Below are 19743 nucleotides of genomic sequence, written 5' to 3'. Positions count from 1 at the left end.
CTAAAGCGGGACTCATTCGATTCGCACAGGGGTAACGGACAAATGATCCCCAAGTCATGTCGTAACGTAGTATATAGAACATTGCTGTATACTCGATAGTAAGCCAACGCTAGCCGACACTGTAAATTCACCTATTTTCATCGAGGCACCGTTAATCATAACGGCTTCTTCTTCACCCCCTTCTCTTCCCTCATTCTTCTGGGATCAATTATACATACTCCCGTTAGTGGAAGGAGGCACGAGTGCTTGAGTTTAATAACCAGCACGCTTCGTAACTCTCACCCGTCAACCACAACCGGGACATCGGCCTTTGGGATGGTGCAAGTACTATGGGGTACAGTTGAAAGTCCGACCCGGGGATTTCAGTGATAAGACCGCCTGAGGCGTGTTACTAGTGTCGTTGTGGACCTGAAACGCGGACATGGTTGATGCCGGATTGGTATGTGAAACTGGTGGTTACGGAGACGCTGTGTGTGCGTCATGACGAGAATTCCGGATTTACCCATCTCTAAATTGAAATCTTTCATCGTATCTGGTGGTGACGGAGGAGCCTAGGGATAAGTCTCGGGGATGGCTGTGGATTCACGCCCAAGAGTTGGTCACCGGCAAACGCGTTTCGACGATCCCCAATCCCTAACATACACTTTAATACTCCTTTCTGGAAGCTATATTAATGACTAGCATTGCTTCCGGCGCGAAATTGCTTTGGTAAGGCACACCGAGGGATATGGATTGGGCTGAGCTTGAGATACACTCTTCGTAGTATTCCATTGAACCAGGCCCAGTCTTGATGCTGGGCATTTCAGCCAATGAGAAAAGAGGACAGTTTATGGTTTGAAGGCTCTAGTTTAGACCAGTCCGCCTGATCTGATATTTAGCCATGTACTATCATAAGATCGTAACCATCGAAGCAGGGCTATGTCGCTGACAATAGTCTCTCCTCAGAAATGCAGGGTATCATGAATGCTTTCAACATCTCCTCGTAATTTTCTTGACAATTGAACTCCCAATGGTGATCCCGGCAGGCCATTGCGCAATTGTCTACCACCTATTATGATGCAAGCCATCTTGCGGTCTGCTTTAACCAAGCCAGGTCAGATTTGGTATTGGCTTATATTTGCTTCGCGTCCTCAAAAGCCCGCTCTCTCTGCCGAATCTGCTTCTCTATCCGTTCCACCCGTGTTTCGACATCAGCAAGAGACTGGGAGTTGTTCAGCACCCAATTTTCGTACCAAGCGCGGATGACCATCTCGCTTCTTCGTCTTAGCTCAGAAATTTCTGCCAATTGTGCAATCTGGGTTGCCTCGATAGCTTTCATCTTGTCCGTCAGGGCTATGAGAGATGCGCTTTCCGACGGATCGGGTATGGGGCTGTCTTGTACAGCCGTGAGGGAAGATAGCGCCGAGGAATAGGCAGGCGCCTGCGATAGTACGATGGATTGAATTGCGTCGCTTGACAGCTGAGATGGTGGTACAGAGGCATCTGGGGAGTGGAAAAGGTCCGGATTAGACTTGTCTAGGTTTATATCAGTTCAGTGTATAACATAGTAGCGGGTGGTTTTGGTGCACACTGACAAATTTTAAGAAGTTCGTTGTAGACTCGGAAATGGGAGATGACCATGGAAAACCGTCTTTCCATATCCTTCAACTTCTGAGCAGCAGAGTCTTTGTGTACATGAGGGAGTGATGTCGCAGGGCCATGGAGGAGATGCTCGAGGCGGAGGAGACGCGACTCGAGGAGATTGATTGTGGCAAGTGTCGTCTGATCCAGGGTGTTGTCCATGTCGGCGGCAGCAGCCATTGAAATCGTTAGGAATCGTTGCTGCAGGAGCCTTCTTGGAGAGCAAGACTGTGCCTATTAGGACGATGAGCAGAAATATGTGGCAATTAAATTGACCCTACCAGTACTCCGTATTCGAGATTCGAGATCCGAGAACCGAGCAAAGCATCACCTCGACGTACCACGCCGCTGATTGGCTGTGGGCCGCACAGGTCACTGATCAGGCCCCGCTGAATGACACGCCGTGTCCTAGCGAAAGCCAGCCAACCAGTCAGGTAAAGGCCACATGCGGGTTTAAGCCAGATAAATGCCAACTGACGCCAAGCCAATGCCAGCCAAATCCAGCCCTGCCTCGTGAGGCGTGACCACATAGACGTCAATTCCGACGGGTGGCCAACGATGTCGCTTCCTCCGCCCAACCTTCCAACTCTTCAACAAACGCACTGCCGGTCGATTATTCTTCGGTCCTCTCGATACTTGGCATTTCCCAGTCCAGAAATTCGGACTGTTCACTCGTTTCTCATCCTGCGCATACTGCTCTGCGCATTTGCGAGCGCCCTCTCCACGGCGGCCGGGACGGTGTTGGGAGGAGGGCAAAGAAAAGACTGGCCTGCTGGTCATTCCCAGATTTACGGTGATTCCAACTTCCGAGGCGACGACGAGGAAACGCACACAGCACCTGGTGCTGCGTGTTGTTGACATAGTAGCAGCCTGCTATGACAAACTATTCAACCATTTCGGATGGTAATTCTGCCAGACCTCGTAACGACATGCCAAGGTGCGAACCCATCGAACCCATATTCACGTGCGTAGCACAACGTCGCAGAATACTGACCGATGCCCTTTTTCTGTAGGACACGACGACGTGGAGGCAAGGATGGCGGTCACGGCGGGCAAGCCTCGATGATCAGCAGTATCGTCAATCTACTAAATACGAGTCCGCACCCCCTTATCAGTTCACTCATTGGTGTCATGTCACCGCTAATGCTCGCTCTATAGTTGTCGGTGCTGGTACGCTGGCGATGCCTTCGGTCCTATCTCATATGGGAATAATGCTTGGTGTTTTACTTGTAATATGGTCTGGCCTTACCTCTGCCTTCGGTCTTTACCTGCAGTCTAAATGCGCCCGTTATTTGGATCGTGGAACTGCTTCCTTTTTTGCCCTGTCGCAAATCACTTACTCACAAGCCTCTGTCGTCTTTGACGCAGCCATCGCTATCAAGTGCTTTGGAGTAGGCGTATCATACATGATTATCATCGGAGACTTGATGCCTGGCGTCATGCTTGGTTTCAACAGTCGTGCCGACCATATCCCATATCTTGTCGACCGTCATTTCTGGATTACGGCTTTCATGCTTCTGGTTATTCCTCTCAGTTTTCTTCGGAGACTTGATTCGCTCAAGTACACCAGTCTTGTTGCCTTGGTTTCGATTGGGTACCTCATCGTTTTGGTCATATACCACTTTGCAGTTGATCCGCACGCAGACCCTAGCAATGTTCGAGTCATCAAGTGGGCCGGTGCTGTCGAAACATTGAGTGCTCTACCAATTGTTGTCTTCGCTTATACTTGTCATCAAAATGTAAGTAAAGTTCTCGGGAAAACTGCTGCTTGTACGCGCTGCTAACTGGATGTTAGATGTTTTCAATTGTTAATGAAATCAAGGACAACTCTCCATCAAGCATGGTCAGGGTAATTGTTTTGAGTATTGGATCAGCTGCTAGTATCTACCTTGTGGTCGCCATTACTGGTTACATTACCTTCGGTAATGATATTGTCGGTAATATTGTTTTAATGTGTAAGTGCTCTTCCCATGGCCTTGACTCACAGCCATCCCTAATACAATTCAGACCCCACTGGAGTTGCGTCGACTATTGGCAAGGCCGCAATTGTTATTTTAGTTTTATTTTCCATCCCCCTTCAGGTTCATCCTTGCCGCGCCTCATTAGACGCGGTTTTGAAATGGCGACCAAGCCGCTCGCAGTCAGGCAATGGCCGCCTATCATCATCTGTATCTGCCGCGGCAACGGTCTCTCGAGGTGACCATGGCACTGCCCCCATGTCTGACACCCGCTTCGCACTCCTTACTACCCTTATTTTAACGCTAGCATACTTTACCGCCCTGTCAGTCAGCAGTCTGGATCGCGTGCTTGCCTTTGTGGGAAGTACGGGCTCGACGTCCATTAGTTTTATCTTACCGGGCCTCTTTTATTACAAAATAAGCGACCCTGAGAGCTCGTATCACCAGCGGCTCATGAAAGAAGACGACGATATGGAAGACTCAGGGTTGTCGGATATTGAGGACTCTGCGCACCTGGCCGGAAACAGCGCTGGTGCTCTGGACAGCACGCCCGATTTATTAAATCACAGCCCGTGGCGCTGGAGAAAAAAATGGCGATGGGACTTGGAGCACCTTGACCACGGCTTGGTTAGAAAACTTGCCCTTGCATTGGCCGTTTACGGCGTAGTGGTCATGGTCGTATGCTTGTTCATGAACATATTTTTTGCAGCGTCTCATTAGGCTCGAATATTGGAATATAGGTAAAGGGGTGCCTGATGAAGACTGATTATATACCGCAGTTACGAGCATGACGGCGTGCTGGCCAAGGAATCAAAAGCAAACAATTTCTTTGAGTGACGGGCGGACATGGTATTATTTAGCTGGCGCAGGCTGTAAGCAGCTGGCTGTTTTTTCTTGGATCAAGGTTTATTTGTATATGTTTAAGCAATTAGAGGGCATAATACACCATTGGCATGGGGTAGGCGATATCATCAATTCTCTCCGCTTTTCACACCTGTGGCTCAACTAATTATTTTAATTTCATTTGTCTCTCGGTGGCAGCGTACTTCCATGACTTTCTAGAGATGAAGACCTTTAATCGCATGATAATAGATGTTTCCATCTGACCTTACTACTTTCCTACCAAAAAAAAAGTATTCATAACCCAAGCCAACGCCTTAAATGCTCGACACGCCTTCTATCATACAATACGTCCATTACGCGATCAATAATTGTACATAGGGTCCCTCTTTCCTAGCTGAAAACTCCGTTTCCTTATCGAATCTTCACCTTTTCCGCATCGACTGTCTCGTTTTTCTCGCTGGGCTTGGGTCCGAATACCTTCTTCGGCAGGATTCCGACCATGGACAGCAATCGCCACGCCGTGTCGGTAGGCTGGGCGCCAACACCGATCCAGTATTTGGCGCGCTGTGTATCGAGCTTGATATCCTTGTGGAGCTTTCCTGAATTGTCGTAAGGATCGGGCTTGGGGACAGGATCGTAGGTGCCGAGAACCTCGAGTGGGCGAGAGTTTCGTGCCGTGCTGCGTTTTTGCCCGTTAGCAAAGGTCGAATTGACGGTTGGCAAAGGGAGCGGCAGGTGCATACCGTGCATGGGCCACGACGATATTGTAGAACGGGGAATTTCGGCGCCCGAAGCGCGCGAGACGGATCTTGACAACCATGGTGGAATTGGCGTCGTGGATTTTTGATTTTGGGAATGGACTCGAGGATTGCGAGCTGGCTAGCAAGGACGTATCGTCACAGAGTTTCAATTGAGAGGAGGTTCTGGGTGGAATTTTGGCCGGATGTCTGGTTTTGCCGCCCCGACCAATCAGCGGTGGCGGTGGCGCCTGTCTGGGGGAAGCTGTCAAGGTTGACCACCTCCCACCTTCCTGGTGATGTCAGTGGCCTCGCTCCAACAACATCTTCGTCATAGTGAGCACGAAGGAATGTTGGGCAATTTTTACGTCTTCAAGACTGCCTCTCTACATAGGATCCGCGTTGATCGTCATCTTGAACACTCAGAATATATTAATCATCTAATATGGCTCTCAAGGTAGCTCCAGCTCTAGCACTGGCTCCTTTGGAGTCTTTGGCTTCGAGGGTAGAGACAATACTAATTTTTACATTGTGTGCAGACTCTAGGAGCTAAAACGGCTGCAGCCCTGGACCAAGAGCTGATGAGCACTTGCGCCTTTTCTATTGACCAGCTGATGGAACTTGCTGGCCTATCCGTTTCCCAGGCTGGTAAGCCATTAACACCAACATCCCATGGCTACAGCATGGTCCTTACCTTGCCGAAGTTTATCGAGTTCACCCGCTGAATAAGGGCCGCCGAGTCCTCGTCGCTTGTGGTCCTGGAAATAATGGTGTGTCGCTTCGAGTCTTGTTGCCACTGATTATTGGAGTCTAACAACCATCAAGGCGGAGATGGGCTCGTGGCAGCTCGACATTTGTTCTACTATGGATATCAACCTACCATATTCTACCCCAAACGGAGTAAAAACGAGCTGTACCAGGTGAGAAGCCTTGGCACTTGGGCATCAAGTCGAATGAGATTCCGAATTATCGTATAGCGGCACAGTCACTCGTCCCTGGCTGCATGCGTTTAACCCTTTTGAATTGCGTTACTCTTTCTATGCCGTCTATCCCTTATCCGACTTATAAAGCGTTGTCGAGCAGGTGTTGGGCCCAATGCAACACCAGTCTCCCTCTGGTCTTGTATAGCATAGGGGTCAAGTAGAAAAATCCTGGGTGATCATGGTGCTGACGCTCTTCGTTTTCGTAGCGCCTAGCGAAACAGCTTGAAGACCTCGAGGTCCCTTTTGTCGATGACTTCCAATCAGCAGTGGACTCGACGGATCATATTGTGGATGCGGTTTTTGGTTCGATAGTCGCCATTGGTGTATTGCCATAGCGATGTACTGACACGTCTAGTGCAGGATTCAACTTTTCTGGTGATATTCGCGAGCCGTTCCCCAAGGTCATCCAGGCACTAGAAGAAACAAAAGTCCCAGTTACTTCAGTTGATGCTCCGTCTTCATGGGACATCGAAAGTGGTCCTCCAAAGTCTGGAGTAGGTAGCGCTTTCATGCCTGCCACACTCGTCAGTCTAACGGCCCCGAAGCCCTTGGTCAAATTCTTCAGGGGACGTCATTTTGTTGGTGGTCGGTACGTACAAGCGTGATTTGACTCGGTTCTGGCAAATGAGCTCACACGCCCACAAGTTTCGTTTCGCCATCCATTGCAAAGAAATATGATTTCGAGGTGCCAGAGTACCCTGGTGTGGATCAAATTGTCGAAGTCCCCATAACAAGTGAGAAGCTTTGAGTATTAAACAAGAAGTGTTCATAGGTGTATAAGATCGCCAATGATAAACTCTCCTTAGTTTCTTGTGGCAGTCCCTCGGTTTGCTGAAGTACATTCTTTTTCTTTTGTTTCTGAAGCATTGGTGTTACATAACTCTGCAACCGCCTCGGAGACTATTGGGACAGACGGGGCTTGGACATTGGCCGTCGCGCATCTTCTCTCGAATGGTGATCAGGCCGTTGGGGCAAAACAGCAACGGTGGATGGAATGAATGGCAAAACGAAACATAGACGAGATATTCTTTCCCGCAAACTGGGCACTCAGCCGTATGCTCCTTGCACATTTATCGTGGCTTGAGAATACCTTGACCACCTATCGCAGCGTGTAGCAGGTGATCAAGTATCATGGATAGGGAAGACCTTGAGTATTGTTGACATGGGGTTGGAGATGTCAAGGGCGAGAAGAGGAGAAATACTTTCAATCCACGTGTTGACCGATTCCAGGTGAAGCGAGTATCGAAGTGACAAGCTGTCAGGACCACGTTGATATAGGTGGAGGCATTGGTAGAGCAAACAGCCTCTTAGCACGGAACGGAAACACCAGCAGTTGCCACCGTCCGAGCCTTGCCCGAAGTTGTATGGGTAAACGAATGGGTACGGGGGACTCTGGTTCAACCAGTCAACCACTCTACGGGTATATGACGGTCCTGCTGCGTACAGTGGCCTCGTCGCCGCGGTGGCTGGCAAAGACTCCGATGGGAAGCTTGCGAAACTCCCACAGGGAGAGAAGAACGACATGAAAGGTGAAGAAGAGCCATTTCGACCTGATAAAACTTGTGCAGCACCCGCACTCTGCACTGCTGGACGGGCAACAACATCTGATCCAGGTCGAACTGGGCACGGCAGTGAATGACCGGAGCAAAAGCTCCATCTCTTTTGTGATAGGCTGAATCGGTCGGGCGGCGCATACTGAAAGGCTACAAGGTCCGCTTTTCCAGAACAACAAGGTCGTTTTATCCCTCCGTTTTCTGCTTAGGAGAGGCAAGCTGGCCGATGTGGGAGGCGGCAAAAAAATTTAAAAAATCATGTCGTCCGAAAGGGATGAGCCCGTTTACCCTTTCGGATTAACAATAGGTGGGATGTTCAGGGGAGGCTAAGGGGCCCAAGTTGTAGCCAAGTGGTCGCCGGGCCGGTTGAGCCACGCAATGATCGACAGACTGGATAACTAGTTGGGCCTAGGGGGTCAGTCCTGCGAGACTTTTGCCACAAGTTGTGGCTGGTTACGCAAACCCGACGAAAAGAATCTCCATATCCAGGATTCGGCAATTCTCAAAAGATAATCAACAAGAATAGGCAGGCTGTTTACGACAAATTTTAAAAGTCTCGCCCGGCAACAAGTGTCGCTTCATCTAGCACGTAACTAAGACGACTACAAGACCATCCTCAACGAGCTAGACTCCTGCCTCGGCCGCAACTGGGATTAGCACTACGGCGCAGATAGCCGTGGCGGCCGAAGTCCCTGAAAGAAGGGTCTAAAAGCAAGCTTGACAACTAATACGGGATACTACGATATGATACTCCGTACCCACTGGCTAATGAATCGGTGATGGGGTCGTTGCTGGGATCTCAAGCATAATAGGCTGTTGGGTGAATCAAGGCGGCTGGCCCAAGCCTTCTTGTGGCGCACACAGAGCATCTTAGCTACATTGATCCATTGTGCTGGCGAACCACTAACCGTTCAGAGCTTCTCGGCTCCGGAAAATAACTACTACTACAAAAGGAGAAGCTTTCCATTAGTTGCTGGGTTTCTTGTCATTACTACTATACAAAGAAACTTGCCTTGGGGAACCAGCACGCCCGAAAACTCCGGAAATAAAGATGCCGTCTTTAAAAATAAACCGGACACTGTGGTGGCATTATCTATGGTTACCTTGGCGGTGGATTGGGTTCAAAGAGGACCATGGACTACATTTGCCGTTGACATGGAACTCAATGAGTGACTCGCATAATGAAACACGACAAAATAATCAAGTTGCCATCGGCTATGGAGCGAAATTCAGAATGTCCATGTTGACCGCGGTCATTCCGTATCGACATTTTACTTGCACGTTATCCTGTTGGATGGACGGGGAACCTACTCGTACTCGGAATTGACTTCTTCAACCTCTCTTTGAAGCCCCGCATAACTACTGAAGTAGTTGGCGATCCCGGCAACCAACGCCGCAGTGGAGACCAAGACTGGCCTCGGAGTTGAATCTGAGTGGCCTTACGGAGTGCCGACACTAGTGAAATCCTAGCCGAGTCCCTCGGGCAGAAGCGATTTTGCTTGGGTTTGTCAGTTGGCCACCCAACACGCATCATTCCTTGTCTGATTACCCAAGACCTTGTCTGATTACCCAAGAGACATTGCCGCCGGGACGCCACGACGCCCGCCGAGTCATTAGATGTGGCTGGTACCTTGTCAAAAACTTTACTGCTTGCTGCCACGATATGCGTAGGGCCAGCAATAAAGCCACTGTCGCCAAGCCGCCATGCACGAGGCTGCCCCTGGCCCCGTGGCCAAAGTCTGCGCAAACTGGAGGAGGCCATGGCCCTCTGCCGGACGGGAGCACTGAAACTAGGATATCTTCCCGCAAAGCCAATTTGTTGGCTTCGGAGAGAAATTCATGTGGGTTCGGGGCAAGACGCCAGGGCTCCAAATTGCCATGAGCTTGATCCGTCAGACTGACCGTCCTTCCGTCGTCAGCAACATGCCGGAGCATTTGCTCCTACGTCGAAATATGTATGAATATGGCGTTAACCGCAATTTCAATTTGCGGCCAATCAGCGCCGTGTGTTAGATATTATTCATGGTGTTTCTGCACGGCACAAAGGATGAGATTGCCTCCGCTGGCCTTTTCCTTCAGCTTTGGACCTTGATTCGTCGAGAATCAAGGCAATGTGCCCGTGTTATGAACGTACTTTGCTCAATCTTTTCCTCTTCAAACGTTACTGGAAATTGCCTTGGTCAAGGCGTAAGTTGCACGGCCATGACAGTAAAACAGCCTGGCCAGCCAAACCAAGAAGGAACAAGAAAAGAAGAGAAAAACAAAGGACCCGGGGCTCTCCACTTTTGCTAGCTTCGTCCATACACCCAACGTGAATAAAACCGGCTTCCCTTATCATCAGACTCACTTTCAATCACTCCTATCATTTATTATGCCTCTAGAGACATTGCCCCCCTTCCGGTATTGCCAGCCGCGAATGCCATACGTCGAGGATGTCGAGAAGTACGCACCTGGCGGCTACCATCCGGTCGACATTGGCGACACGATCTGCAATGGCGAGCGGGCGTACGAAGTTATCCACAAGCTCGGCCACGGGGGCTTCTCGACAGTCTGGTTAGTTCGCTCATGTGCGCCCTCACCATCCTACTTTGCGTTGAAAATTCTTTGTGCCGAGGCTGTGGACATCACTTATGGTGAGCTGAACGTCCTCCAGCACCTCAGAACGGTCGCCGGCCCTGGGCATCCGAACGTGGTGGTTTTGTATGACTCGTTTAAAATCTCTGGCCCTAACGGCAAGCATTGCTGTCTCACTTTCCCTGTTATCGGCCCAAGCCTACAGAAGATCAATGTTTCCGCGGCGTTATCCAATAATATGCGACACCAGGTGTGCCAACAAGTTGCCAGCGCTATGGCATTCCTCCATCATCACGGAGTCTGTCACGGCGGTAAGCCCAGTTCCTCAACCCCTAGGCTAGCTTCAGCTGACTGATGAGCGTATGATTGCAGACCTCACTGCATCTAACATAGTATTCGAGCTTCCAGATATTCGGTCTATGTCTCCAGCTCGTGTATCTCAACTTCTAGGCCCTGTCAAGACCGAGAACCTTAGGTTAACTAATGGCCGATGCTCACCGCATGCTCCAAAGCAGGTCATTCAGACTCCCGACCTCTCAGGTCTAGACTACTCTTTGCTCACTCAGATTCGAATTATCGACTTCGGACAAGCCTTCTTCACAGATCGCCCGCCACCATCCCTAGGAGTTCCTATCGATTTTCCCCCCCCAGAACTCTGCTTTGGCTATTTACCCTCAACTAAAAGTGATATTTGGCAGCTCGCATGCATTTTCTACCAGATTCGCACAAAGGCGGTCTTATTTCCCACAGTTTTTCAGATATTTGAGATCCTAATCGGTACGATTGTGAGCTATCTCGGTCCGATACCCCAACACTGGAAGGGGAAGTTCAACTTCGATAAATACGGCTACTGCGAGCCGGGACAAGTACAGGACACAACAGAACCAGAGTGGTGGTTTGAAGATAAATGCAGCGAAAAGACAATTGATAGCCGGATTACCCAGGAGGCAGTGCATCTCTCTACCTATCAACGGGAGGAGTATGTCCGCTTGCTCCACGATATGGTTGTATACGAACCCGAGAAGCGCCTTTCGGCGGTGGAGGTGATACAGCGTCTGAGGTCAGCCTCATTCTTGGATGAAGACTCGAGCGAATTAGTGAATAGGAGATGAACACTTGTCAAATACCTTGTAATCGGCCTCCAAGTGTTATCACCACCTTCTAATTAAACAGCTCTCAATTAGTCTTACAGGGAATGCCTAGAGTAAAGTAAAATAACTTATTTAAGGCGAATTTAATTTTCTTAATACTAATATTAGCTTATATTATAATATATTAAATTTTTTAAATTATTAATAAAAAAAATAAAAAAAGCTAGCTAATTACCAGGACTATATCTAGGTTTTCCTTATACTATTTTGCGAATACAAAGGCTTTCTAATTTCAGATAGTTGTTTAGTATTCCACTAGTTTTCATAAGAAGACATTTCTAGTAGATTCATCTGCAAGCGAGTAAAATTACCACGTAATACAGCGAGAAAAAAAGGTTGTAAAGAACCGACAGGCCAGGGCTGAAGGCGGAAGGCAAGCCGATCCACGCTGGGCTCAGCTAGTTGTTAGTAGCACATCGTTTCGTGTATGAACTGCCGTGGCTCTCGTTTTCTTTAGACACATTGCAAAATAAACGTCCATCTTGCACAAAGGGGTCTCATAACGACATACATACAGGGCCGTTAGGGCCTTGCTATACGTCCAACGCTATATCCCATGGTCCAGTTGGTCAACAGCGAGGAATTCAAGACTTGGTATGCACAGGCTACAGCCGTCTTTGAACAACTTCCCTGATGTAGATTTCCTCTGGCTTAAACTGTGCCTTCTTTAGGATCCGGCGGAGTAGACTCTTGCTCGAATCATCGGCCTGTTATCTGATGACTCAAGACTGACTACCCGGCACCAGAATGAGGACAGCAGGCTGTTGCATCATCGTCCACATTTACACCTTTACGCAGCGCACTTGTGCGATTAAGATTGCTGTTGGAGCAAGTGATGAGCTACGAATTGCTCTAGAAAAGCGTGCGTTGAACTGGGAACTCATTTCAAGGTAAAATGATGCCGTAATAAGCTGTGTTTACCGTGTCCAGAAGAACAATGAATCGTGGCCACGGCTGGTGACTTGAAAAGTCTTTTTATTATTGTCCATAACGCATGCGATGCGAACCGATAACGCTTTAGGGTAGTAGTAGTCATGATAAGTCTGAGATGAGCATGAGAGCGAGGAAATTCGATATTTATGCAGAATGGTCTAGATATGGGCGGGACTAGGGGGAGCTTGCTGAATGGACATGGCTAGGGCGGGCGGCCCAACCACATCTAAATGGCAGGCAGTGATATTTCTGATATGTCAAACACCAATTGTCTTTGTGAAAGAATCTTGACGGTCAGGGCATGGGAGGGTAATATAAAAGCCCATCCGAGGCAGGGATCCTTGTTCAAATCTCTCAAACTCGGCCATGATGACGCTTTGCAATGCTATCGCTTTACCAAGTAAGCTTGTCATATGGTGGAGCTGCTTTCGGATCTCAGACAACGCAGATCATGCAGGTTACTCCCAGGAACGAGCCAATGACATATAATACCTCAGAATCCTGCATATTGCGTTGTCGTTTTAACGGACCCCTCGGTAGTCACAACGACAAGGGAACTAGAGCAATGGGATTTATGCGTAAGGAAGAAACGCGGGGCTTACACACCGCCGATTCCGGCGGTGAGGACCTCAACGGACACTCGCTGAGGCTATACTTTCGTTGAGTGGGCTTGGTATAGAAATATGCTCATGTCACGGGCCCTGATGCCGTATGCAAGTCATGGCAAGTTATTTTGGTACTCTCCGTGAAAGTGGAAGTGGCGTCCGGATTGTCTCGCTTCTGTTGCAGCTCTCCTGCAGCCCGGCACATGTCGGACCTTTGTAGGTTGTCAGAGCGCATCGCACTAGTATTCGGAAATCATGGGTTCAACTACCGCCGTCCCTGTGGCCCGTCTCGCGACTGCATTGACAAATCGTTTACCGAGCAAGGTGAAGTACGCAATATCGTGTCAAGACCCACCCAACCTTAAAAGAAGAGTTGTTCTAGGCTGTGGAGGCGGGATGGTAAAGCAGCATGCGCGGTGGAGAGATAGAACGTCTACCGGAGTGAGGCTAAGTTGCAGATGAGGCGACTGGTACCAAAATTGGCTCTTGTTTGGGAGACTTTGACTTTGCAAACATGTCGGTTGAATTCCAGCTGTGATTGCCGATAGCCGGGGCCTGCTTGCCAAGGTACTCCGTAAGGCTGAACGCGTCATGAGCATGAGAGCATGCTTGTCTTGACTTTTAAGTGACTCTCACGCGAGGCTGCCACAGGTGGGCGAGCTTCTGGAAGAATACCGCCTGCACGCTCCCAGCACACCAGTGATGAGCTGAATAAAGGTGGCTGTAGACACGCGGGGGAACCCCAGGGGGAAATACGGAGTATGGAGTGCGGAGTATGTATGTACATACTCCATGTGATCAGTCTTGAACCAGGGAGTGCTCCGTGCTCGGCAGTGCTCAGCACCTCCTCACGAAAAACCACTTCTGAGGCCACTCTTGCATTGAAAATAACGCGTCCAGTGAACCGGATTATGCCGCACAACCCCAACGTCAAAGTTCAACCTCAATCTGGAGCATGGGGCCGTGTGGACGATTTGCTGGGGTTAACAGGGACGCGCTCCCTGGTGGCGTCTGGTCTGACGGCTTGTGTCGGCCATGAGCATCAGCAGTCATGTGGAGACTCGAGGTGATGTTGCAAAGTGTGGGAACTGTCAGTACGCAGCCCTTATTGTAAACGCAACACCCAGCTTGGAATCCCAAATTGCATTGTGCAGTTCGGCTTGGGTGGGCCGACTTGTGACCCTTGGCGCCCCAAATGCAGTGATACCTGTTCACGACAATTAAGATGTGGACACACAATATCTGGACTATGTCGGGGAGCCATTGTTGAGTCATTGTCACGGATTGCACGACGTCGGCGCTAAGGGGAGAGCAGAAAACACTCGGCAGCCTGCCGTAATCGGTGTTTTCTCTGCCACCCATGTGCGTGCCACAAACGCCATTTGAGATGAAGGCTCATCGGGATATCCGTCATCCACACGACCTCGGTGCAAGCCACCAGCACCCAATATTGAACCTGCATGCCATGGCGGGTGGCCTTGCGCCCTCCGGCTATTCCCTTGCGAGTAGGCTATGTATGATGCTGCTATTGGAGCCACAGGCTAAGCCGGACGACGGAATATGAAATGAGGACATGGATTTCGTCTTGAGATGTTTGACCGTATTGTGGGATAGATAAGGGCTCGTTGTCGTGCCCACAAATGCCAACTCTCGAGGCAAGCATCTCGGATTTCCGTCGGTGGCGGGTGGGCATCGGTTTTGAGACAGGCCGTCGCCCACGTTGTTAGGCTCGTTTCGACGGATGACCTGGAGAAATTGAGATAAGCACAGAGTCTAGGCAATCCTTGCCATGCTCCATCCCCACTGGCTCGCCACAACAGGGCCGTGAATAGGCTCCGCACTTCTCCGCAGCTAAGAAGGCTTGCAAGATATGCCAGGATGATTCTGGTGGTACGACTCGCGTGCTCTTTGGGTATTGGCTCAGCATCTGGGGGAGCTGGGTCACTTCTGGAAAACGGTGGGACTGTTCCAGAAACGCCTCATTACGATAGTATGCGGTACAATGATAACCATTGATACCTAGGCCAGATGATTGCGCCTCCCTCTCTCATTGACCGTTTCTGGCCGTAGCCGTGGGGGTTTACTTTCTCGGAACTGATTCGCCAGGCTCGACCCTGAAATTGCGTAGCTGAGATCACGACTGTCAGGTCGCTGCATCTTGGTCGTGCTTACTTGAGGCTGTCAGTGTGAGGCAAACTTGACTTCATCTGGTCCAACAACGTTCCGTCAGCGGCTGGCATTAGGTGTCCGCCCTCTTTCTCACATACTTTGTCCTCCGTACTCCGTACGGAACATACGTCCCGCCCGCTATTATGACATCGGCGTTCAATGTTGTCAATTTCCTGCTCCCTCAGCATGTCACAGCCTCAACCAGCCGAATTGATGTCCTTCTGAGTGGCTTTCGGAGTATTCGTTGCGCTATTCTGTGGCGACCTGGCCAGGGACGGCGTTGTTCCCCACAGGATCACAACCCTGACCAACTCGAGGCTTGCTGTCAGATAAACAGGGTTCAGCTTGGGTAGCCCTGCAACTTGGTCGTCATCCGACGGGGCATCCTGTATTGTGCATTGAGTTGATGCTGTGTGGTGTCGTGTTTTTCTTGCAGCTCCCAAGCCATTCAGCCCTTGGGGCGTTTTGAAGTGTCCCGCTTTGGCTGTGTCAAGACTGGGCAGGTAGGACCTAGCTTCCGCTAGCGGAGTCCCCAGACCTCCTTCCCACTTTACGGACGTTAGTTATCACTGCCTGCCCTCCACCTCAAAAAAATGATCACTGCTCTTCCCTAACTTCTCTTCTTTTCTTCTCCGCACTTGTTTCCATCTGATCGATTACCCATCACCGGATCGGAATACATATCAAGTGTTTCCCTTTCCCATCTTTTTTTGTGGGTTATTGTGAATACGTTGGTCTTTGAAGTTGGGCCACCTCACTCCTAGCGCCGCCGTTTGATACCGACCAACTGCCCAGCTGGGTCCCTGTCCCGGACATACGGTGCCGTTGACACATTGTCTGGCACTGGCGTATACAACGTCACGAAACCTCAACGTCGCCGCCCAATTTGGATCCTGCTGGTCTCACACCAGATTCGCAAGTCTTTTGGGCCATTGTTCGCGGGAGTCGGCCAGAAACAAGCAGAGACTGTGTGAAACATTGGCTACCCGTGTCTGACATAGCCACCCATCCATCATGATGGAGAAGCTCGACGAAAATGCCACTCACGATTCGGAGGCTGGCCAAATGGTTGAGAATGCCGAGTACAACTTAGCAGAGCAGCACGATCAGCTGGCTCGTGGGCTAAAGAGTCGTCATATCCAGTTTTTGGCCCTTGGTGGTGCTATTGGTACTGGTCTCTTCATCGGCTCAGGAGGTATTCTGTCGTCCACGGGTCCTGCACCGCTCTTCATGGCCTACCTCTCCATGATGATGATTGTCTGGGTCGTTATGAACTGCCTTGCTGAAATGGTCACCTATCTGCCAATGCGCGGCATCACTGTTCCTTACTTCGTTGATCGCTTTGTTGACCCAAGTCTTGGTTTTGCTGCTGGTTGGAATTACTGGTATGCCTATGCCATCCTCATTGGTGCCGAAGCCACCGCTGCCGGTATTATCATTGATTATTGGGGTGCCAACGTCAACATTGCGGTATGGATCACCATTGTCTTGGCGGTTATCCTCTTCCTCAACATTATTGCGGTCAGCTTCTTCGGCGAAGCTGAATTTTGGTTTGCCAGTATTAAGCTCATCACCATCATGGGCCTCATCATTCTTGGTATTGTCATCTTCTTTGGTGGCGCTCCCAAATCGGATGGTGTGCTTGGATTTCACTATTGGAAAGACCCGGGAGCCTTCGTTGAGTACAAGGCGCCTGGCAGCACTGGTCGCTTTCTTGGATATTGGCATGCTTTCGTCTCGGCCGGCTTCGCCTTCATCACCTCGCCCGAATTGATTGCCATTGCCGCTGGTGAAACTATTGCTCCTCGACGCAACATTCCCAAGGCAGCTCGTCGATTCGTCTGGCGTCTGGCAATCTTCTACGGCCTTGGTTCGCTCGTCATCGGCATCATGGTGCCTTCAAACGACCCTCAACTCCTGAATGCCGAAAAAGCGGATGCAAGCGCCTCACCTTTTGTCATTGGTATCCAGAACGTTGGCATCCCTACTCTGAACCACATCATCAATGCAGCTATTCTGACCTCGGCCTGGTCAGCTGGAAACTCCTTCCTCTACTCGGGTAGTCGTATTCTCTACTCCATGGCACTCAGCGGCCAGGCCCCCAAGTTGTTCCGCATCACCAACCGAAACGGTGTTCCTTGGGTTGCCGTTCTTGCAACTTGGTCCATTGGTCTTCTAGCCTATCTCAACGTTTCCAACTCTGGCGCCGAAGTCTTTACCTGGTTTACCAACATCTCCACCATCTCCGGTTTTGTTGCCTGGATCATTGTTATGATCACCTACTTGCGTTTCCGCCGTGCCATGATCTACAACAACCTCTTCGACAGCCTACCCTACAAGACTCCGCTGCAGCCATATGCGACTTATGCTACACTGGGCGTCGTCAGTATCCTCACAATTACCAATGGATTCCAAACTTTCATGCCCTTTAGTGCTAAGAATTTTGTGGCTGCATACATTACGTTGCCCATTTTTTTCATCTTGTATATTGGCCACAAGATTTGGTTCCGAACCTCTCTGTATATCCCAGTCGACCAGATCGATGCCATCACAGGCAAGAAGGAGATGGATGAGCTGGAAGCCACAGAAGAGCCGCGTATCGCCAAGAACTGGTTGCAGAAGGTATGGTACTGGCTTGCATAGACGAGAAAGTGCCTGAAGAGGCACGAGTGCAGGTTGTTTGGTTGCAAATATGGTTGAGAATATCGCAAGATGCGTCAGTTTTGTTTCCGATTAGATGTCATTTACAGGGATACTTGTATATTTCACCATATGATCAACGGCAGTTGATACCCAGGATAGTTTTGTGCCTGAATGATGAATTTCCTGTCAATTCATGTATGTGTTTCCTCAATCCTCGAAGTCCGGATTACCTTTTGTGTTCGGAGACATACACAGTGATCTTTCTTGTCGCACAAGAGGATTGGACTATTAGCGGCCCGCCTGCGCGTCTTTGATACCTGCGTACAAGCCAATGGAAAAGACGTCATTCCAGCGTACAGTACATATCCCAAACGTAGAAATTTATGCAGAGCATCGAACCAAGTTTGGCGCCCTGCGTGTATGCGAAGCAAGGCCCCATTGCGCGCTCTAACACGGAGTACGAACACACATGGTTCGCACTTGAAATCAAATCCTCCAGGTTGCCCATGGGAAGAGTGTCTGCGGAAACGGGTTGTCCATAAACCCGATCGAGTGGCTCTATTTGCGGACAAAGACTGACCCATGTCAAGCATTTGAATACCTTTAGTAACAAGCATGCTTCATTTTGTTGAAACAGCAGCGATGGCGACGACTCGTTACGAATTTGACGTGTTATCCTGACTTCTGTGCTGAAGTTCGCGACGGGAGAGGAGATCTCAATACGCACATTGTACTATTTTCGCCTCCAGATGAGACCGGCATCGGATTAGGGATCTGTGATGCAATGCTGCTTCACAAAGGGTTCCCTTGTCTCGCGGCGATTAACTGGAGCGCATTGGTCAATGCCGGGATTGCGAAAGAGACGGCTACTAGGCAAATGTGGAATCCAGGGCATTGGACTAAATATAAACGTTTTTTGCTGTTATTACAACGTGTTGAAGCTTTGTGGAATTGAATGTTTGCGCATTTCCTTTACTGTGTGGCGCGCGGGCGCATTTGGGAGTGAGAAGAAGCCTTTATGGATCGGGCATATACAACCAACTGCTATGCAGCTTATGTTGTCATGATGCGGATATTCATTGGCGATTTCATGCTTCCCGAACACTCTTGGGAATAGATCAAGAAAATACTGGAAGCGAGAGAGCCGACATGTCGTGCGCGGTGATTGTCTGCTTGTGCGCCAATCGGCGAAGTAGAATCTGTCCCAAAAAACACCATCATCATGTTTGGCCTGCAAGCTTGGCTGACTTGTAGCACATGGATTCCTTGGTAGTACTAGATGGAGAGTTTCTCTGCATTCTTGAAATTCAACAGGCCCATTTCTTCCCGGGGCTTGCTGAAGCGCACATCACATATTACGTGGTTGGATGACTGCTTCTCGCTGATCGAAATTGAGTCTCAGATGCGTTGCTTTTGCTTCCAGAGATGCGCGGCACATGACCGGAAGGGCTTGGAGTGGTTTAATAGCCGGTTAACCAATTAACCCTGTCTTGTCCTAGAATGCCGACAGATTGCTCGCCGTCTAGTGCCAGGGTTCTCTAGTCAAGTGCAATCTTGATGGGCGGCGCAAGTGGAAGATGGTTGGGATGGCGACTTTCACCAAAGCAAGTAGGCGGGGGCTGTTTATTAGTGCGCCGAGAGGGAAATCATCAAGGGGAGTGGATTCTGATATTCTCGTGCACGATGAAGTTCATGATGATGTGATGGTGGTGATGCAACGATGGTCCTGCGAGGGAGGAGGGCACAGAGTCATGGAGCCATGGCCTCTAGTCTAGTAATTCGTTGACGGCGTACGGAGCACGGTCAAACCGGAGTCATGATGCTTCCGTCCAGGAACGGGCATCTCATTTTAAGCATGTTTCTGCATAATATGTGTGCCATCGTCACATGGCGGCACAAATACCCCGATGTAACATGGACTACCTGATAGAGCCTGAAACATGGAACACAGCGAAGCGTGTCGGGACAAGGCAC

At 49.8% G+C, this 19743-nt stretch overlaps 6 protein-coding genes across 6 annotated transcripts; 4 read left to right on the top strand and 2 right to left on the bottom strand.

Moving 5' to 3' along the window:
* Positions 1 to 1111: 1111 nt before the first annotated feature.
* On the bottom strand, positions 1112 to 1800 carry MAA_01572 (nuclear distribution protein; the record flags this gene model as incomplete). Its single annotated transcript, XM_007819570.2, has 2 exons — positions 1112 to 1515; positions 1575 to 1800. The coding sequence occupies 2 exons, from the start codon at positions 1798 to 1800 to the stop codon at positions 1112 to 1114; spliced, it is 630 nt and encodes a 209-aa protein (XP_007817761.2).
* Positions 1801 to 2495: 695 nt separating this feature from the next.
* MAA_01573 (Amino acid transporter, transmembrane) lies at positions 2496 to 4298 on the top strand (the record flags this gene model as incomplete). Its single annotated transcript, XM_007819571.2, has 5 exons — positions 2496 to 2584; positions 2634 to 2716; positions 2779 to 3359; positions 3416 to 3575; positions 3628 to 4298. The coding sequence occupies 5 exons, from the start codon at positions 2496 to 2498 to the stop codon at positions 4296 to 4298; spliced, it is 1584 nt and encodes a 527-aa protein (XP_007817762.2).
* Positions 4299 to 4832: 534 nt separating this feature from the next.
* Positions 4833 to 5241, bottom strand: MAA_01574 (uncharacterized protein; the record flags this gene model as incomplete). Its single annotated transcript, XM_007819572.1, has 2 exons — positions 4833 to 5100; positions 5165 to 5241. The coding sequence occupies 2 exons, from the start codon at positions 5239 to 5241 to the stop codon at positions 4833 to 4835; spliced, it is 345 nt and encodes a 114-aa protein (XP_007817763.1).
* Positions 5242 to 5603: 362 nt separating this feature from the next.
* Positions 5604 to 6889, top strand: MAA_01575 (YjeF-related protein; the record flags this gene model as incomplete). Its single annotated transcript, XM_007819573.1, has 6 exons — positions 5604 to 5663; positions 5698 to 5806; positions 5984 to 6078; positions 6348 to 6444; positions 6502 to 6730; positions 6787 to 6889. 6 exons carry the CDS (start codon positions 5604 to 5606, stop codon positions 6887 to 6889), a joined length of 693 nt encoding a protein of 230 aa, XP_007817764.1.
* Positions 6890 to 10065: 3176 nt separating this feature from the next.
* Positions 10066 to 11380, top strand: MAA_01576 (Protein kinase, catalytic domain protein; the record flags this gene model as incomplete). The annotated part of the gene is made up of 2 exons (XM_007819574.1): positions 10066 to 10579; positions 10662 to 11380. 2 exons carry the CDS (start codon positions 10066 to 10068, stop codon positions 11378 to 11380), a joined length of 1233 nt encoding a protein of 410 aa, XP_007817765.1.
* A 4760-nt stretch (positions 11381 to 16140) lies between these two features.
* MAA_01577 (amino-acid permease inda1) lies at positions 16141 to 17769 on the top strand (the record flags this gene model as incomplete). Its single annotated transcript, XM_007819575.1, has 1 exon — positions 16141 to 17769. The coding sequence occupies one exon, from the start codon at positions 16141 to 16143 to the stop codon at positions 17767 to 17769; it is 1629 nt and encodes a 542-aa protein (XP_007817766.1).
* Positions 17770 to 19743: the final 1974 nt, after the last annotated feature.

This window comes from Metarhizium robertsii, assembly GCF_000187425.2.
Source record: "Metarhizium robertsii ARSEF 23 chromosome Unknown MAA_Scf_9, whole genome shotgun sequence".
Classification (NCBI taxonomy): Eukaryota; Fungi; Ascomycota; class Sordariomycetes; order Hypocreales; family Clavicipitaceae; genus Metarhizium; species Metarhizium robertsii.
Note: the sequence above shows the minus strand (reverse complement) of the source record. Positions and strands in the feature narration are given on the sequence as shown.